Below are 20,465 nucleotides of genomic sequence, written 5' to 3' on the forward strand. Positions count from 1 at the left end.
GGAGGGATAGAGGAGTGGAGGGATAGTGGAGGGATAGAGGGAGGAGTGGAGGGATAGAGGAGTGGAGGGTTAGAGGAGTGGAGGGTTAGAGGAGTGGAGGGATAGAGGAGTGGAGGGTTAGAGGAGTGGAGGGTTAGAGGAGGAGGGAGGGTTAGAGGGAGTGGAGGGATAGAGGGATAGAGGAGTGGAGGGATAGAGGAGTGGAGGGATAGAGGAGTGGAGGGATAGAGGAGTGGAGGGATAGAGGAGTGGAGGGATAGAGGAGTGGAGGGATAGAGGAGTGGAGGGATAGAGGAGTGGAGGGATAGAGGAGTGGAGGGATAGAGGAGTGGAGGGATAGAGGAGTGGAGGGATAGAGGAGTGGAGGGATAGAGGAGTGGAGGGATAGAGGAGTGGAGGGATAGAGGAGTGGAGGGATAGAGGAGTGGAGGGATAGAGGAGTGGAGGGATAGAGGAGTGGAGGGTTAGAGGAGTGGAGGGATAGAGGAGTGGAGGGTTAGAGGAGTGGAGGGTTAGAGGAGTGGAGGGTTAGAGGAGTGGAGGAGTGGAGGGATAGAGGAGTGGAGGGAGAGGAGTGGAGGGATAGAGGAGTGGAGGAGTGGAGGGATAGAGGAGTGGAGGGAGTGGAGGGATAGAGGAGTGGAGGGGTAGAGGAGTGGAGGGATAGAGGAGTGGAGGGTTAGAGGAGTGGAGGGTTAGAGGAGTGGAGGGTTAGAGGAGTGGAGGGATAGAGGAGTGGAGGGATAGAGGAGTGGAGGGATAGAGGAGTGGAGGGATAGAGGAGTGGAGGGATAGAGGAGTGGAGGGGTAGAGGAGTGGAGGGGTAGAGGAGTGGAGGAGTGGAGGGATAGAGGAGTGGAGGGATAGAGGAGTGGAGGGATAGAGGAGTGGAGGAGTGGAGGGATAGAGGAGTGGAGAGATAGAGGAGAGCAGTGGAGGAGTGGAGGGATAGAGGAGTGGAGGATGGAGGAGGGATAGAGGAGTGGAGGGCTAGAGGTGGAGGAGTGGAGGGATAGAGGAGTGGAGGGATAGAGGAGTGGAGGAGAGGAGTGGAGGGAGTGGAGGGATAGAGGAGTGGAGGAGTGGAGGGATAGAGGAGTGGAGGGATAGAGGAGTGGAGGGTTAGAGGAGTGGAGGGGGTTAGAGGAGTGGAGGGTTAGAGGAGTGGAGGGAGTGGAGGGCTAGAGGAGTGGAGGGATAGAGGAGTGGAGGGATAGAGGATAGAGGGATGGAGGAGTGGAGGGATAGAGGAGTGGAGAGATAGAGGAGTGGAGGAGTGGAGGGATAGAGGGAGTGGAGGGAGTGGAGGGATAGAGGAGTGGAGGGCTAGAGGAGTGGAGGGATAGAGGAGTGGAGGGATAGAGGAGTGGAGGAGTGGAGGGGGAGGGATAGAGGAGTGGAGGATAGAGGAGTGGAGAGATAGAGGAGTGGAGGGATAGAGGAGTGGAGGGATAGAGGAGTGGAGGAGAGGGGAGGGAGGGATAGAGGAGTGGAGGGATAGAGGAGTGGAGGGATAGAGGAGTGGAGGGGTAGAGGAGTGGAGGGATAGAGGAGTAATTGACCTCTAGTCAATGACCATTCAAGACAGAGTTAGAAGTCACGCTGACAGTGACGACACAGGATCCAAGGAGTGGAAAGAGTGCTCCATAACAAATCTCTCAGCCTCTCTCCACAGCACACACACACACACACACACACACACACACACACACACACACACACACACACACACACACACACACACACACACACACACACACACACACACACACACACACACCCCCCTACTTGATGGACGGTAAGCATGGGGCACCATTTTATTAAAAATAAATAGCTTCCTCGCGTTTGTGTTGCTCAGTAGATCAATAACATACCAATTACAACAGACCCGCCCTCTCTGCCGCCCTCGTGGTTAAATATCAGTCAGATAGCACACATGTTGCCTACATGTCGATCTTATTAAATTAAATCAAATATCAATCTATTAATAAATCATTATAAACATACAAACATTTTCCTAAATTAAAAAAAATATATATATTTTTTTTATTTAAAAAAAAAAGATATAATAATTAAAGTGTTTCAGTGTGAGATGAACCGTTTGTTCTCCCATAAACCTACAGTGTTTTTGTCCTTCAACCAACTCACACCACATGGTCTTTTTCATCTCCTATTAACCTGCAGTATGAATGCAAGGCTGTGACATTAGAAAACATCACAATGAAAATAGACTTTAGAGGTTGAAAAACCATTTGTGATGTTCACACCAAATTATTATTATTATTATTATTTTTTAAAAACACAAAAAAATAAAGATTTTCCTGCAGTTTCCTACTGAAACGCCTCACACACAGTCTGATAGATGATGTTAACACCAGAGAGTTGAGAGGCTTTATGATGTTGGACCAAGGGCACCACAGGCCAGAGAGGAGACAAACTATAAATATGGTGTGTGTGTGTGTGTGTAACCTTCCGTGTATACCTGTTAATAAACCCTAAGCCTGGACTTAAGGACAACACCTCTGGTCTCCACTCGTTTAAAGGAAGGATCTGGTGTGTGTGTGTGTGTGTGTGTGTGTGTGTGTTCCAACTAAAACCCTAGCAAGTCCTGTATATCCCCCCACTGTGAGGGTGATTACTACAGAGACTCTTCAGACTGTGTGTGTCCTGAATTGCATCCTACACCCTACGTAGTGAGCTACTATTTCACTAGGGTCCATAGGAATCTGGTCAAAACAAGTGCACGATATATGGAATAGGGTGCCATTTGGGAAGCATTGCACTGTCTGTGGAGGCTGGAGGATCCCTATTCTCCAGAGATGAAACAGAGACCGAGAGAGAGACAAAGAGAGACAGAGAGAGCGAGACAAAGAGAGACCGAGAGAGAGACAGAGAGAGCGAGACAGAGACCGAGAGAGAGACAGAGAGAGCGAGACAGAGACCGAGAGAGAGACAAAGAGAGAGACAGAGAAAGACCGAGAGAGAGACAGAGAGAACGAGAGAGAGACAGAGAGAGAGAGCGAGCGAGAGAGTGAGAGACAGAGAGAGAGCGAGAGAGTGAGAGACCCAAACTTAAGGAAAGCTTTGACTATGTACAGACTCAGTGACCATAGCCTTGCTATTGAGAGGCAGACCTGGCTCTCAGGAGAAGACAAGCTATGTGCTCACTGCCCACAAAATGAGGTGGAAACTGAGCTGCACTTCCTAACCTCCTGCCCAATGTATGACCATATTAGAGATACATATTTCCCTCAGATTACACAGATCCACAAAGAATTAGAAAACAAACCCGATTTTGATAAACCCCCATATCTACTGGGTGAAATACCACAGTGTGACACCACAGCAGCAAGATTTGTGACCTGTTGCCACGAGAAAAGGGTAACCAGTGAAGAACAAACACCATTGTAAATACAACCCATATTTACGTTTATTTATTTTCCCTTGTGTTCTTTAACCATTTGCACATTATTACAACACTGTATTTGGACATAATATGACATTTGAAATGTCTTTATCAATCTAGACACAATAACCCATAATGACAAATCAAAAACAAGCTTTTACAAATCTTTGCACATTAATTAACAAAATAAATAAATACCTTACTTGCATAAGTATTCAGACCACAATAATAATTTAATAAAATGTAAACAATAATAATGACAAAGGGAAAACTGGTTTAAAAATATAAAACTTTAAAAAAGTAACTTATTTACACAAGTATTCAGACCCTTTGCTATGAGACTCGAAATTGAGCTCAGATGCATCCTGTTTCCATTGATCATCCTTGAGATATTTCTACAACTTGATTTGAGTCCACCTGGTGGTAAATTCTATTGATTGGACGTGATTTGGAAAGGCGCACACCTGTCTATATAAGGTCCCACAGTTGACAGTGCAGGTCAGAGAAAAAACCAAGCCATGAGGTCGAAGGACTCGATCAGGGGAAGGGTACCAAAAATTGTCTGCAGCATTGAAGGTCCCCAAGAACACAGTGGCCCCCATCATTCTTCAATGGAAGAAGTTTGGAACCACCAAGACTCTTCCTAGAGCTGGCCACCCGGCTAAACTGAGCAATCGGGGAGATGGGACTTAGTCAGGGAGATGACCAAGAACCCGATGATCACTCTGAAAGAGCTCCAGAGTTCCTCTGTGGAGATGGGAGAACCTTCCAGAAGGGAAACCATCTCTGCAGCACTCCAGCAATCAGGCCTTTATGGTAGAGTGGCCAGACGGAAACCACTCCTCAGTAAAAGGCACATGACAGCCAGCTTGGAGTTTGCCAAAAGGCACCTAAAGGACTCTGACCCTAAAAAAAAAGATTCTCTGGTCTGATGAAACCAAGATGGAACTCTTCAGCCTGAATGAAAGCCAAGCGTTTGGAGGAAACCAGGCACCATCCCTACGGTGAAGCATGGTGGTGGCAGCATTGTGCTGTGTGGTTGTTTTTCAGCAGCAGGGACTGGGCGACTAGTCAGAATCGAGGAAAATATGAACAAAGCAAAGTACAGAGAGATCCTTGATGAAAACCTGCTCCAGAGCGCTCAGCACCTCAGACTGGGGCGAATGTTCACCTTCCAACAGGACAACTACCCTTAAGCACACAGCCAAGACAACGCAGGAGTGGTTTTGGGACAAGCCTCTGAGTGGCCCAGCCAGAGCCCGGGCTTGAACCCATCCAACTGTGACAGAGCTTGTGAGTATCTGCAGAGAAGAATGGGAGAAACTCCCCAAGTTTGTAGCGTCATACCCAAGAAGAGTTGAGGCTGTAATCGCTGCCAAAGGTGCTTCAACAAAGTACTGAGTAAAGGGTCTGAATACTTAAGGAAATGTAATATTTTTGCGATGTCATTAGTGGGTATTGTGATGTCATTAGTGGGTATTGTGATGTCATTAGGGGGTATTGTGATGTCATTAGGGGGTATTGTGATGTCATTAGGGGGTATTGTGATGTCATTAGGGGGTATTGTGACTGTTTTTTTTTTTTTCTTTTACATTTGTAAAAATGTCTAAAAACCTGTTTATTGTAGATTGATGACTGCAAATGAATAATTTAATACATTTAAGAATCAGGCCGTAACGTAACAATGTGAAAAACGTCAAGGGATCTGAAGACTTTCGCCAAATACGACACAGACACAGACACACAGACACACAGACACACAGACACACAGACACACAGACACACAGACACACACACACACACACACACACACACACACACACACACACACACACACACACACACACGACTGTGAGCTCTCCTCTGTGAAAACCAGTCCCGTCGCAGACCAGGATGTCTTGCTCCCAGTCAGACTAAACAACTTCCTCGCTTTGAGGACAATACAGTGCCACTGACACCACTCGCTACCAAAACCTGCGGACTCTCCTTCACTGCAGCCGACGTAAGACATTTAAACGTGTTAACCCTCGTAAGGTTGCCGACCCAGACGGCATCCCCAGCCACGCCGCGTCCTCAGAGCATGCGCAGACCAGCTGGCTGGAGTGTTTACGGACATATTCAATCTCTCCCTACCTCAATCTGCTGTCCCCACTTGCTTCAAGAGGGCCAGCATTGTTCCTGTTCCCAAGAAAGCTAAGGTAATTGAACTAAATGACCTTCGCCCCGTAGCACTCACCTCTGTCATCATGAAGTGCTTTGAGAGACAAGTCAAGGATCATATCACCTCTACCTTACCTGACACCCTAGACCCACTTCAATTTAAATACCACCCCAACAGATCCACTGACGATGCAATCACCATCGCACTGCACACTAACCCATCTGAACAAGAGGGATACCAATGTAAGAATGCTGTTCATTGACTACAACTCAGCTTTCAACACCATAGTACCTTCCAAGCTCGTCATTATGCTGGAGGCATGCTCTGAACCCCGCCCTGTGCAACTGGGTCCTGGACTTCCTGACAGGCTGCCCCCAGGTGGTGAGGGTAGGTAACAACACCTCCACTTCGCTGATCCTCAACACAGGGACCGCACAAGGGTGCGTTCTGAGCCCTCTCCTGTACTCCCTGTTCACCCATGACTGCATGGCCATGCACACCTCCAACTCAATCATCAAGTCTGCAGACGACATAACAGTAGTAGGCTTGATTACCAACAACGACGAGAAGGCCTACAGGGAGGTGGTGAGGAACCTGGGAGTCTGGTGCCAGGAAAATAACCTCTCACTCAACGTCAACAAAAAAAAGCAGCTGATCACGGACTTCAGGAAACAGCAGAGGGAGCAGCCCCCCATCCACGGGACAGTAGTGGAGAAGGTGGAAAGTTAAGTTCCTCTGCGTACACATCATGGACAAACTGAAATGGTCCACCCACACAAACAGTGTGGTGAAGAGGGCACAACAGCGCCTCTTCAACCTCAGGAGGCTGAAGAAATTTGGCTTGGCACCTGAAACCCTCACAAACGTTTACAGATGCACATTTGAGAGCATCCTGTCGGGCTGTATCACCGCCTGGTATGGCAACTGCACCGCCCGAAACTGCAGGGTTCTCCAGAGGGTGGTGCGGTCTGCCCAGGGGGCAAACTACAGCACCTCCACAGGAAGGTCAAAAGATGAGCCACTGCCTGTTCACCCAGCTATCATCCAGAAGGCAAGGTCAGTACAGGTGCATCAAAGCGGGGACCGAGACTGAAAAACAGCTTCTACCTCAAGGCCGTCAGACTGTTTAATAGCCATCACTAGCACATTAGAGGCTGCTGCCCGATATACATAGACTTGACTGTGCATAGAGGGCACTGGCCACTTCAATAATGTTCACATATTTTGCTTTATTTTTATTTACATTACTTTATTCTATTGTATTTTAGTCTATGCCGCTCTGACATCGCTCGTCCTAATATTTATAAGTTCTTAATTCCAATCCTTTACTTTAGATTTGTGTGTATTGTTGTGAAATAATCAGGCCTCTCCAGGAACACAGCCTCTCTGATGGTCTGCTAGGTAATCAGGCCTCTCCAGGAACACAGAAACTCTCTGGTGGTCTGTGCTAGGTAATCAGGCCTCTCCAGGAACACAGAAACTCTCTGATGGTCTGCTAGGTAATCAGGCCTCTCCAGGAACACAGCCTCTCTGATGGTCTGCTAGGTAATCAGGCCTCTCCAGGAACACAGCCTCTCTGATGGTCTGCTAGGTAATCAGGCCTCTCCAGGAACACAGCCTCTCTGTTGGTCTGCTAGGTAATCAGGCCTCTCCAGGAACACAGCCTCTCTGTTGGTCTGCTAGGTAATCAGGCCTCTCCAGGAACACAGCCTCTCTGTTGGTCTGCTAGGTAATCAGGCCTCTCCAGGAACACAGCCTCTCTGTTGGTCTGCTAGGTAATCAGGCCTCTCCAGGAACACAGCCTCTCTGTTGGTCTGCTAGGTAATCAGGCCTCTCCAGGAACACAGCCTCTCTGTTGGTCTGCTAGGTAATCAGGCCTCTCCAGGAACACAGCCTCTCTGATGGTCTGCTAGGTAATCAGGCCTCTCCAGGAACACAGCCTCTCTGTTGGTCTGCTAGGTAATCAGGCCTCTCCAGGAACACAGCCTCTCTGTTGGTCTGCTAGGTAATCAGGCCTCTCCAGGAACACAGCCTCTCTGTTGGTCTGCTAGGTAATCAGGCCTCTCCAGGAACACAGCCTCTCTGTTGGTCTGCTAGGTAATCAGGCCTCTCCAGGAACACAGCCTCTCTGTTGGTCTGCTAGGTAATCAGGCCTCTCCAGGAACACAGAAACTCTCTGATGGTCTGCTAGGTAATCAGGCCTCTCCAGGAACACAGCCTCTCTGATGGTCTGCTAGGTAATCAGGCCTCTCCAGGAACACAGCCTCTCTGTTGGTCTGCTAGGTAATCAGGCCTCTCCAGGAACACAGCCTCTCTGTTGGTCTGCTAGGTAATCAGGCCTCTCCAGGAACACAGCCTCTCTGTTGGTCTGCTAGGTAATCAGGCCTCTCCAGGAACACAGCCTCTCTGTTGGTCTGCTAGGTAATCAGGCCTCTCCAGGAACACAGCCTCTCTGTTGGTCTGCTAGGTAATCAGGCCTCTCCAGGAACACAGCCTCTCTGATGGTCTGCTAGGTAATCAGGCCTCTCCAGGAACACTCTGCTGGTCTGCTGTTTATTCATCACCCTCTTATCTTCCATTGATTCCCCCCCGCCCCTCGGTGCCCAGGCACAGGTTAGTGGTGTGTGTGTGTGTGTGCGCGTGTGTTTACCTGGCACTTGCCCGTGCGAACATCATAAAGGGCCACTGAACCCTGGCGGGCGCCCACGGCAATACGGTGACTCCGGTCGCAGTATCCCACCATGTAGAACCTGAACAGAATCGAAACACAGAGCACAGAAGTCAGGGCTCATTCGTCACACGGCATCGGCCACCATGGGTCGACCCTTGACCCCTACAAACCCACAAGGGGTCGAACCCTTTCCCCTGAATCAACATTAAAAGTAAAGAGGCAACGACTCTTTCTCTCTAAGGTCTTGTTAGTAACACTATCAGTACATCAATCGGTACAGATGGAAGAGCAAGATCGCCACTAACGCCACCAACCATTCACTGTTCTGTTACAAAACTGAAAATGGCTGCATGGAGGAGAGGATGTAAAATGGCGGTTGAAAGCTGTGATTTAGTCATGGCTGTCATGGCCTTATGTTGTCATGGCCTTCTGCTGTCATGGCCTTCTGCTGTCATGGCCTTCTGCTGTCATGGCCGTCGCCTTCTGCTGTCATGGCCGTCGCCTTCTGCTGTCATGGCCTTCTGCTGTCATGGCTGTCGCCTTCTGCTGTCATGGCCTTCTGCTGTCATGGCCTTCTGCTGTCATGGCCTTCTGCTGTCATGGCCTTCTGCTGTCATGGCCGTCGCCTTCTGCTGTCATGGCCTTCTGCTGTCATGGCCTTCTGCTGTCATGGCCTTATGCTGTCATGGCCTTCTGCTGTCATGGCCTTCTGCTGTCATGGCCTTATGTTGTCATGGCCTTCTGCTGTCATGGCCTTCTGCTGTCATGGCCGTCGCCTTCTGCTGTCATGTCCTTCTGCTGTCATGGCCTTCTGCTGTCATGGCCGTCGCCTTCTGCTGTCATGTCCCTTCTGCTGTCATGGCCTTCTGCTGTCATGGCCTTCTGCTGTCATGGCCTTCTGCTGTCATGGCCTTCTGCTGTCATGGCCTTCTGCTGTCATGGCCTTCTGCTGTCATGGCCTTCTGCTGTCATGGCCTTCAGCTGTCATGGCCTTCTGCTGTCATGCCTTCTGCTGTCATGGCCTTCTGCTGTCATGGCCTGTCATGGTCATGGCCTTCTGCTGTCATGGCCTTCTGCTGTCATGGCCTGCTGTCATGCCTTCTGCTGTCATGGCCTTCTGCTGTCAGCTGTCATGGCCTTCTGCTGTCATGGCCTTCTGCTGTCATGGCCTTCTGCTGTCATGGCCTTCTGCTGTCATGGCCTTCTGCTGTCATGGCCTTCTGCTGTCATGGCCGTCGCCTTCTGCTGTCATGGCCTCCCGCTGTCATGGCCTTCCGCTGTCATGGCCTTCCGCTGTCATGGCCTTCCGCTGTCATGGCCTTCTGCTGTCATGGCCTTCTGCTGTCATGGCCTTCTGCTGTCATGGCCGTCGCCTTCAGCTGTCATGGCCGTCTGCTGTCATGGCCTTCTGCTGTCATGGCCTTCTGCTGTCATGGCCTTCTGCTGTCATGGCCTTCTGCTGTCATGGCCGTCGCCTTCAGCTGTCATGGCCTTCGCCTTCTGCTGTCATGGCCGTCGCCTTCTGCTGTCATGGCCTCCCGCTGTCATGGCCTTCTGCTGTCATGGCCTTCTGCTGTCATGGCCTTCTGCTGTCATGGCCTTCTGCTGTCATGGCCTTCTGCTGTCATGGCCTTCTGCTGTCATGGCCTTCTGCTGTCATGGCCGTCGCCTTCTGCTGTCATGGCCGTCGCCTTCTGCTGTCATGGCCTTCCGCTGTCATGGCCTTCCGCTGTCATGGCCTTCCGCTGTCATGGCCTTCTGCTGTCATTGCTGTCATGGCCTTCTGCTGTCATGGCCGTCGCCTTCTGCTGTCATGGCCGTTGCCTTCAGCTGTCATGGCCGTCGCCTTCTGCTGTCATGGCCGTCGCCTTCCGCTGTCATGGCCTCCCGCTGTCATGGCCTCCCGCTGTCATGGCCTCCCGCTGTCATGGCCGTCGCCTTCTGCTGTCATGGCCGTCGCCTTCTGCTGACATGGCCTTATGCTGTCATGGCCTTCTGCTGTCATGGCCTTCTGCTGTCATGGCCTTCTGCTGTCATGGCCGCCGCTGCTGTCATGGCCTTCTGCTGTCATGGCCTTCTGCTGTCATGGCCTTCTGCCATGGCCGCCTCTGCCATGGCCTTCTGCTGTCATGGCCTTCTGCTGTCATGGCCTTCTGCTGTCATGGCCTTCTGCTGTCATGGCCTTCTGCTGTCATGGCCGTCGCCTTCTGCTGTCATGGCCGTCGCCTTCTGCTGTCATGGCCTCGCCTTCTGCTGTCATGGCCGTCGCCTTCAGCTGTCATGGCCGTCGCCTTCTGCTGTCATGGCCTTCTGCTGTCATGGCCTTCTGCTGTCATGGCCTTCTGCTGTCATGGCCTTCTGCTGTCATGGCCTTCTGCTGTCATGGCCTTCTGCTGTCATGGCCGTCGCCTTCAGCTGTCATGGCCTTCTGCTGTCATGGCCTTCTGCTGTCATGGCCTTCTGCTGTCATGGCCTTCTGCTGTCATGGCCGTCGCCTTCAGCTGTCATGGCCGTCGCCTCCCGCTGTCATGGCCTTCGCCTTCTGCTGTCATGGCCGTCGCCTTCAGCTGTCATGGCCTTCTGCTGTCATGGCCTTCTGCTGTCATGGCCGCCGCTTCTGCTGTCATGGCCTTCTGCTGTCATGGCCGTCCTTCTGCTGTCATGGCCTTCTGCTGTCATGGCCTTCTGCTGTCATGGCCTTCTGCTGTCATGGCCTTCTGCTGTCATGGCCTTCTGCTGTCATTGCTGTCATGGCCGTCGCCTTCTGCTGTCATGGCCTTCTGCTGTCATGGCCGTCTGCTGTCATGGCCTTCGCCTGCTGTCATGGCCTCCTGCTGTCATGGCCTCCTGCTGTCATGGCCTTCTGCTGTCATGGCCGCTCCTTCTGCTGTCATGGCCTTCTGCTGTCATGGCCTTCTGCTGTCATGGCCTTCGCCTGCTGTCATGGCCTTCTGCTGTCATGGCCTTCTGCTGTCATGGCCTGCTTATGCCTGTCATGGCCGCCGCCTTCTGCTGTCATGGCCTTCTGCTGTCATGGCCGCCGCCTTCCGCTGTCATGGCCTCCCGCTGTCATGGCCTCCCGCTGTCATGGCCGCCCCGCTGTCATGGCCGCCGCCGTCATGGCCGCCGTCATGGCCTCCCCTTCTGTCATGGCCGCCGCCTTCTGTCATGGCCGCTGTCATGGCCGCCGCCTTCTGCCATGGCCGCCGCCTTCTGCCATGGCCGCCGCCTTCTGTCATGGCCGCCGCCTTCTGTCATGGCCGCCGCCTTCTGTCATGGCCGCCGCCTTCTGTCATGGCCGCCGCCTTCTGTCATGGCCGCCGCCTTCTGTCATGGCCGCCGCCTTCTGTCATGGCCGCCGCCTTCTGTCATGGCCGCCGCCTTCTGTCATGGCCGCCGCCTTCTGCCATGGCCGCCGCCTTCTGCCATGGCCGCCGCCTTCTGCCATGGCCGCCGCCTTCTGCCATGGCCGCCGCCTTCTGCCATGGCCGCCGCCTTCTGCCATGGCCGCCGCCTTCTGTCATGGCCGCCGCCTTCTGTCATGGCCGCCGCCTTCTGTCATGGCCGCCGCCTTCTGTCATGGCCGCCGCCTTCTGTCATGGCCGCCGCCTTCTGTCATGGCCGCCGCCTTCTGTCATGGCCGCCGCCTTCTGTCATGGCCGCCGCCTTCTACCATGGCCGCGACAATGATTTCAATGATGGCCTAGGAACAGTGGGTTAACTGCCTTGTTCAGGGGCAGAACGTCAGATTTGTACCTTGTCAACTCGGGGATTTGATCTTGCAACTTTCGGTTACTAGTCCAACACTCTAACCACTAGGCTACCAGCCCTGGAAGTACCTTACTGAAGGTACTTCTTGTTGTACAATGCATTGCATCACCTAGGATTAAGCATCAATGATATGTCTATGACAGTACGCAGCAGAGGACAGGGAACGAGGACAGGGAACGAGGACAGGGAACGAGGACAGGGAACGAGGACAGGGAACGAGGACAGGGAACGAGGACTGGGAACGAGGACTGGGAACGAGGACTGGGAACGAGGACTGGGAACGAGGACTGGGAACGAGGACTGGGAACGAGGACTGGGAACGAGGACAGGGAACGAGGACTGGGAACGAGGACTGGGAACGAGGACTGGGAACGAGGACTGGGAACGAGGACTGGGAACGAGGACTGGGAACGAGGACTGGGAACGAGGACTGGGAACGAGGACAGGGAACGAGGACTGGGAACGAGGACTGGGAACGAGGACTGGGAACGAGGACAGGGAACGAGGACAGGGAACGAGGACAGGGAACGAGGACAGGGAACGAGGACAGGGAACGAGGACTGGGAACGAGGACTGGGAACGAGGACTGGGAACGAGGACTGGGAACGAGGACTGGAAACGTGGACTGGGAACGAGGACTGGGAACGAGGACTGGGAACGAGGACTGGGAACGAGGACTGGGAACGAGGACAGGGAACGAGGACAGGAACTGGGGGAACGAGACAGGAACTGGGGGAACGAGGACAGGGAACGAGGACTGGGAGGACAGGAAACGGACAGGGAACGAGGACTGGGAACAGGGAGGACTGGGAACGAGGACAGGGAACGAGGACAGGGAACGAGGACATGATTACTCACTTGCAAATAGCAGGGAAACACTCATTGAGGCCTTTCTTCTTCACCAGAGAGCCTTCGATGCAGTACATGATGATGTCCATTACCTAGAGGAAGGAAGAAGAGAGAAATACCCAGCAATAACCACCTGTCCAAACCCCATCCAGTCACCTCAAACTAGAGCTACTAAAACATGTTTCTCATGGTGCTGCCATTCATTGTAAACTAATTAACAGTTAAATAAAGTTGAAGCATGTGGTTGTGGAGAGACCAGGTCTTGGACTGCAAGTCGTACCTCGACCAGCAGGTCCACGACGTCAGTCGGCATCTTCTCAATGAGGATATCTATGACCCTGATGATCTCTGTCTTGGCTCGGCCCAGAGAGGTGGTGTGGACATTCTGCTGCGACTGGGAGTTAGCCTGCATGGCTGTGTGTCTGTGAACCTAACATATAGGGTACAAAAACGTTAAGGAGGTTAGGAGGAAAAAGGTTAGGGGAAGAGGTTAGGGGGGAAGAGGTTAGGGTAGGGGAAGAGGTTAGGGGTAGGGGGATGACATTAGGGGAAGAGTTAGGGGTAGGGGAAGAGGTTAGGGGAAAGAAGTTAGGGGTAGGGGAAGAGATTAGGGGAAGAGGTTAAGGGGTAGGGGAAGAGGTTAGGGGTAGGAGGAAGAGGTTAGGGAAGAGGTTAGGTGGGGGGAAGAAGTTAGGGGAAAGAGGTTAAGGGTAGGGGAAGAGGTTAAGGGTAGGGAAAAGGGTAGGGGTAAGAGATTAGGGGGAAGAGGTTAGGGGTAGGATTAGGGGAAGAGGTTAGGGGAAGGTTAGGGGTAGGGGGAAGAGGTTTGGGGGGGGGAAGAGGTTAGGGGTAGGGGAAGAGGTTAGGGGGGGGAAGAGGTTGGGGGCAGAGGTTAGGGGTAGGGGAAGAGGCTGGAGGGAAGAGGTTAGGGGTAGGGGGAAGTGGCTGGGGGAAGAGGTTAGGGGTGGGGGAAGAGGTTGGGGGAAGAGGTTAGGGGTAGGGGAAGAGGTTAGGGGTAGGGGAAGAGGTTAGGGGAAGAGGGTAGGGGTAGGGGGAAGAGGTTAGGGGTAGGGGAAGAGGTTAGGGGGTAGGGGGAGGTTAGGTTAGAAGAGGTTAGGGGGAAGAGGTTAGGGGAAGAGGTTAGGGGAGGTTAGGGGAAGAGGTTAGGGGAGGTTAGGGGAAGAGGTTAGGGGTTAGGGAAGAGGTTGGGGGAAGAGGTTGGGGGAAGAGGTTGGGGGAAGAGGTTAGGTTAGGGGGAAGAGGTTAGGGGTAGGGGAAGAGGTTAGGGGTAGGGGGAAGAGGTTAGGGTAGGGAAGAGGTTAGGGGTAGGGGAAGAGGTTAGGGGTAGGGGAAGAGGTTAGGGTAGGGGGAAGAGGTTAGGGTAGGGGAAGAGATTAGGGGAGAAGGGGAAGAGGTTAAGGGTAGGGGAAGAGGTTAGGGGAAAAGGGTAGGGGTAGGGGAAGAGGTTAGGGGTAGGAGGAAGAGGTTAGGGGGAAGAGGTTAGGGGTAGGGGGAAGAGGTTAGGGTAGGGGGAAGAGGTTAAGGGTAGGGGGAAGAAGTTTGGGGTAGGGGGAAGAGATTAGGGGAAGAGGTTAGGGGAAGAGGTTAGGGGAAGAAGTTAGGGGTAGGGGGAAGAGGTTTGGGGTTGGGGGAAGAGGTTAGGGGAAGAGGTTAGGGTAGGGGGAAGAGGTTAGGGTAGGGGGAAGAGGTTGGGGGAAGAGGTTAGAGGTAGGGGAAGAGGTTAGGGGAAGAGGTTAGGGGAAGAGGTTAGGGGAAGAGGTTAGGGGGAAGAGGTTAGGGGAAGAGGTTAGGGGAAGAGGTTGGGGGAAGAGGTTGGGGGAAGAGGTTGGGGGAAGAGGTTAGGGGTAGGGGGAAGAGGTTAGGGTAGGGGAATAGGTTAGGGGTAGGGGAAGAGGTTAGGGGTAGGGGAAAGAGGTTAGGGTAGGGGAAGAGGTTAGGGTAGGGGGAAGAAGTTAGGGGGTAGGGGAAGAGATTAGGGGGAAGAGATTAGGGGAAGAGGTTAAGGGTAGGGGGAAGAGGTTAGGGGAAAAGGGTAGGGGTAGGGGAAGAGGTTAGGGGTAGGAGGAAGAGGTTAGGGGGAAGAGGTTAGGGGTAGGGGAAGAGGTTAGGGGTAGGGGGAGAGGTTAAGGGTAGGGGGAAGAAGTTCGGGTAGGGGGAAGAGATTAGGGGAAGAGGTTAGGGGAAGAGGTTAGGGGAAGAGGGGTAGGGGAAGAGGTTTGGGGTTGGGGGAAGAGGTTAGGGGAAGAGGTTAGGGGTAGGGGGAAGAGGTTAGGGGTAGGGGAAGAGGTTGGGGGAAGAGGTTAGAGGTAGGGGAAAGAGGTTAGGGGTAGGGGAAGAGGTTGGGGGAAGAGGTTAGGGTAGGGGAAGAGGTTGGGGGAAAAGGGTAGGGGAAAGAGGTTAGGGGTAGGAGGAAGAGGTTAGGGGAAGAGGTTAGGGTAGGGGAAGAGGTTAGGGGTAGGGGAAGAGGTTAGGGTAGGGGAAGAGGTTGGGGGAAGAGGTTAGAGGTAGGGGGAAGAGGTTAGGGGTAGGGGGAAGAGGTTGGGGGAAGAGGTTAAGGGTAGGGGAAGAGGTTAGGGGGAAAAGGGTAGGGGTAGGGGGAAGAGGTTAGGGTAGGAGGAAGAGGTTAGGGAAGAGGTTAGGGGTAGGGAAAGAGGTTAGGGTAGGGGGAAGAGGTTAAGGGTAGGGGGAAGAAGTTCGGGGTAGGGGGAAGAGATTAGGGGAAGAGGTTAGGGAAGAGGTTAGGGGGAAGAAGTTAGGGTAGGGGGAAGAGGTTTGGGGTTGGGGAAGAGGTTAGGGGAAGAGGTTAGGGTAGGGGAAGAGGTTAGGGGTAGGGGGAAGAGGTTGGGGGAAGAGGTTAGAGGTAGGGGGAAGAGGTTAGGGGTAGGGGAAGAGGTTGGGGGAAGAGGTTAGGGTAGGGGGAAGAGGTTGGGGGAAGAAGTTAGGGTAGGGGGAAGAGGTTAGGGGTAGGGGGAAGAAGTTAGGGGTAGGGGAAGAGGTTAGGGGTAGGGGAGAGGTTAGGGGTAGGGGGAGAGGTTAGGGGTAGGGGGAGAGGTTAGGGGAAGAGGTTAGGTGGAAGAGGTTAGGTGGAAGAGGTTAGGTGGAAGAGGTTAGGGGAAGAGGTTAGGGGAAGAGGTTAGGGGAAGAGGTTAGGGGTAGGGGAAATAGGTTAGGGGTAGGGGAAATAGGTTAGGGTAGGGGAAATAGGTTAGGGTAGGGAAAGAGGTTAGGGGAAAGAGGTTAGTGGTAGGGAAAGAAGTTAGGGGGAAGAGGGGGTAGGGGAAGAAGTTAGGGGTAGGGGAAGAAGTTAGGGTAGGGGAAGAAGTTAGGGTAGGGGAAGAAGTTAGGGGTAGGGGTGAAGAAGTTAGGGGTAGGGGAAGAAGTTAGGGTAGGGTGAAGAGGTTAGGGTAATGGGAAGAAGTTAGGGTAGGGGAAGAAGTTAGGGTAGGGGAAGAAGTTAGGGGTAGGGGAAGAGGTTAGGGTAGGGGGAAGAAGTTAGGGGTAGGGGAAGAAGTTAGGGGTAGGGGTGAAGAGGTTAGGGGTAGGGGAAGAAGTTAGGGGTAGGGGAAGAGGTTAGGGGTAGGGGGAAGAAGTTAGGGGGTAGGGGGAAGAGATTAGGGGTAGGGGGAAGAAGTTAGGGTAGGGGGAAGAGATTAGGGGGAAGAGGTTAGGGGTAAGGGAAAAAGTTAGGGAAGGGTAGTAGGGTAGGGGTGAGGGGTTAGGGGAAGGGTAAGGGGGTGAAGGGTAAGGGGGTGAAGGGTAAAGGGGGTGAAGGGGGGGGTGAAGGGTAGATGGGAGGAAATGAAGGGGGGAGATGGGAGGAAATGAAGGGGAAGGGCGAAAGGAAGAGCAGGGTGGAGTGTGAAAGCAGAAAGGTAATGTACAGAGCAGCAGAGGTTCAGGGAAGATGACATGGAGACATGGAAAACAGGAGGTCAGGTCTCACCTCTCTGGCGATGGTTGTGATGAATGCCGGTGGTCTGGCTGTGGCGATGAGAGAGAGAGCATGGCGTGCAGAGCGGGCCGAGTCGGCTGCTGGGTTGAGGGGCAGGCCCATTGTGATGCTAACCAGGCAGCCGGAGGGAGAGAGAGAAAGAGAGAGAGAGGAGGAGAGCGGGAGAGAGAGAAAGAGAGAGAGGAGGAGAGCGAGAGAGAGAGGAGGAGGGACAGAGAGAGAGGGAGGGAGAGAGAGAGGAGGAGGGACAGAGGGAGAGAGAGAGGAGGAGGGACAGAGAGAGAGGGAGGGAGAGAGAGAGAGAGAGAGAGAGAGGGAGGGAGAGAGGGAGAGAGAGGGAGGGAGAGAGAGAGAGAAGGAGAGAGAGAGGTAGAGAGAGAGAAGGAGAGAGAGAGGGAGGAAGAGAGGGAGGTAGAGAAGAGAGAGAGAGGGAGAGAGGGAGAGAGAGAGAGGGAGGCAGAGATAGGTAGAGAGAGACAGAGAGAGAGGTAGAGAGAGAGAGAGAGAGAGAGAGAGAGAGAGAGAGGAGAGAGAGAGAGAGAGAGAGAGGAGAGAGAGAGGGAGGGAGAGAGAGAAGAGAGAGAGAGAGAGAGAGAGGGAGAGAGAGAGAGAGAGAGAGAGAGAGAGAGAGAGAGAGAGGTAGAGAGAGGTAGAGAGAGGTAGAGAGAGGAGAGAGAGGAGAGAGAGGTAGAGAGAGAAGGAGAGAGAGAGAGAGAGAGAGAGAGAGAGGTAGAGAGAGAGGAGAGAGAGGAGAGAGAGAAGGAGAGAGAGAGGTAGAGAGAGAGCGGGAGAGAGGGAAAGAAAGGAGGTGTTAGAAGTACATAGTAAACAGATTAGCCACAGTTTATAATGTCAGGCCAAGGTCAATGGGATCACTCACACTGCACTGGCATAATGGACTCTCACAATGCACCGTAATTAGGTCCTTCTCAAGGTGGCTCAGCGTCCGTCAGGCAGCATAGCACGCAGAGGCCGCTGCCTGCCACTCGGGCCCCTGGCACACGGGCCCCTGCCACTAGCTAGCCTCGGAAATTGGGAATAATTGTGGCATCTGTCTGAAATGGAGAGCGAGTGGCCCCCTTGTTAACAAATCATCTGAGCGAGTGGACCGAGTGAATATGCATTAGGAGGGGGTTAGGGGCAGTGGGGGGAAGGGGAGCAGAGGGGTGAACCACTTCAAAAGGCCGGGCTTATTGTGAGTGGAAGGCTACGCTGCCCTGTTCTTTAGAAACGCAGCAAAAGGGCCTCCAGCACCAACCCCTGTCCTCACCCCCCCCGCATCAGACACGTTCCCAGCCCCTAGCCCTTCCCCATCCGCCCAGTCTCCCCCTCCAGGCCTGCACCGGCCTCATCCAAGGCCCCCACCCCCCCGCCCATCAACACACGGCCCAGTGCGCTAGTGTTCCCCTCAGCGGGTCGACTGTGGCCTGGACTCATGGTCAAACAGCACAAGGTTAAACAACCCGTATACAACAGACGCACAGCACCGTAAGAGACGGGGGGACGACAGCTAAGAAACCGTTTGGTCTGTAGTTTACGACGGTCCATAGAGGACCATGATGGTCCATACAGCCAGTTACAGGTCGTCTGGTTCGTGATTAATACACAACAACGGCAACACGGCTGTACACACGGACAGCTAACATGAGGAACTGTTTTAAAAAACGCCAGGGATCATTTAGCTGTTTTCATATGGAATTTTAGGAAAATATATATATTTTTTTTAATAAAAAATAGTTTGATAAAATATTGCATTTGGCCTTTACTACAATAGCCCATAGAAAAGCATTGAATAACACATTCATTATATATATATATATATATATATATATATATATATATATATATATATATATATATATATATATATATATATATATATTCATTATATGGCAAATCATGAGGAAGAAGGTTCTGAAGTGTCTGTCCTATATTTAGGAAATACACTACATGACCAAAAGTATGGGTTCGTTGAATATTTCCTTCCAAAATGATGGGTATTAATATGGAGTTGGTCCCCCCTTTGCTGCTATAACAGCCTCCACTCTTCTGGGAAGGCTTTCCACTAGATGTGGGAACATTGCTGCTATAACAGCCTCCACTCTTCTGGGAAGGCTTTCCACTAGATGTAGGAACATTGCTGCTATAACAGCCTCCACTCTTCTGGGAAGGCTTTCCACTAGATGTTGGGACATTGCAGCTATAACAGCCTCCACTCTTCTGGGAAGGCTTTCCACTAGATGTTGGGACATTGCAGCTATAACAGCCTCCACTCTTCTGGGAAGGCTTTCCACTAGATGTTGGGACATTGCAGCTATAACAGCCTCCACTCTTCTGGGAAGGCTTTTCACTAGATGTTGGGACATTGCAGCTATAACAGCCTCCAGTCTTCTGGGAAGGCTTTCCACTAGATGTAGGAACATTGCTGCTATAACAGCCTCCACTCTTCTGGGAAGGCTTTCCACTAGATGTTGGGACATTGCAGCTATAACAGCCTCCACTCTTCTGGGAAGGCTTTCCACTAGATGTTGGGACATTGCAGCTATAACAGCCTCCACTCTTCTGGGAAGGCTTTCCACTAGATGTTGGGACATTGCAGCTATAACAGCCTCCACTCTTCTGGGAAGGCTTTTCACTAGATGTTGGGACATTGCAGCTATAACAGCCTCCAGTCTTCTGGGAAGGCTTTCCACTAGATGTTGGGACTGTTAGAGCCGATTTGGACATATTTGTATAAAAGACCGAACATATGGAGCTCCATGTATATTTGTGTAAATATATTAAATATTAATGTAAATTATTAAATAAAGGTACGTACCTAATATTTAATAATTTACATTAATATTTAATATATTTACACAAATATACCTTTATGTACCTTTATGATTTATATTTACCTGATTGAGATATATTAATTTGTTGTTAGTGTAACTCAGCCATTTGGCCCCCCCTCTTGCCTGTTCATTGTATTGTGGTAAGTGTGTTAGGATAAAGGCAGGAAGTTGGGCCTTCGGGAGGGGGAGTCCTTGCTAGATGCGGGAGCGGTATAGTTTTTTGACCATACAGACATACAGACATACAGACATGTCATAATATGTATTTTCCATATCAAGTATTTTGTGCTTTAAGTTGATTGGAGAATCACTTATTTGTTAGATATAAGAAGAATAAACATTTTTGTTGCACCATATCCCTGGATGTCATGGAATGTTTGGCCGTTTGGAAACCTTGAGTGTGGACTGTATGCGTACCAAACAACCCCGCTTAGGCTTGGGCAGTGGCTATGGTAAAGACGAAAGGAAGCCACTATAGGGACATTGCTGCTATAACAGCCTCCACTCTTCATTGATGTTGGAACATTGCTGCTGGGACTTGCTTCCATTCAGCCACAAGAGCATTAGTGAGGTCAGGCACTGATGTTGGGCGATTAGGCCTGGCCGGCAGTCGGTGTTCCAATTCATCCCAATGGTGATCGATGGTGTTTGATCAGGGTTGTGCAGGCCAAGTCAAGTTCTTCCACACAGAATAGTCTAGAATGTCATTGTATGCTGTAGCGTTCACTGGAACTAAGGGGCCCGAACCATGAAAACAGCACCAGACCATTATTCCTCATCCACCAAACTTTACAGTTGGC

General features: G+C 52.0%; 1 protein-coding gene and 1 long non-coding RNA gene across 55 annotated transcripts in view; one reads left to right on the forward strand and one right to left on the reverse strand.

Moving 5' to 3' along the window:
• LOC118373116 (WD repeat-containing protein 7) overlaps positions 1-20,465 on the reverse strand; it is a 401,772-nt gene that overhangs the window by 28,709 nt on the left and 352,598 nt on the right. For all 50 annotated transcript variants that reach the window (XR_008142316.1, XR_008142328.1, XR_008142323.1 and 47 more), the window contains 4 exons: positions 16,823-16,940; positions 13,139-13,288; positions 12,868-12,950; positions 8,218-8,317 (listed from right to left, as the gene is read on the reverse strand). Coding sequence is in view for 7 of the 50 variants with exons in the window: in XM_052525011.1 (XP_052380971.1) it covers positions 8,218-8,317; positions 12,868-12,950; positions 13,139-13,288; positions 16,823-16,940 (451 nt within the window). In the remaining 43 variants the exon portion in view is untranslated. The remainder of the gene's footprint in view (positions 1-8,217; positions 8,318-12,867; positions 12,951-13,138; positions 13,289-16,822; positions 16,941-20,465) is intronic.
• Positions 6,664-8,196, forward strand: LOC127931678 (uncharacterized). 5 transcript variants are annotated; one of them, XR_008142351.1, is made up of 4 exons: positions 6,664-7,112; positions 7,205-7,434; positions 7,481-7,710; positions 7,805-8,196. It is a non-coding gene; the product is annotated as an uncharacterized LOC127931678 (long non-coding RNA). The 5 variants fall into 5 exon arrangements; XR_008142352.1 differs by having other exon boundaries at positions 6,665-7,112; positions 7,251-7,434; XR_008142354.1 differs by having other exon boundaries at positions 6,666-7,112; positions 7,297-7,434.

This window comes from Oncorhynchus keta, chromosome 9 (genome assembly GCF_023373465.1).
Source record: "Oncorhynchus keta strain PuntledgeMale-10-30-2019 chromosome 9, Oket_V2, whole genome shotgun sequence".
NCBI lineage: Eukaryota > Metazoa > Chordata > Actinopteri > Salmoniformes > Salmonidae > Oncorhynchus > Oncorhynchus keta.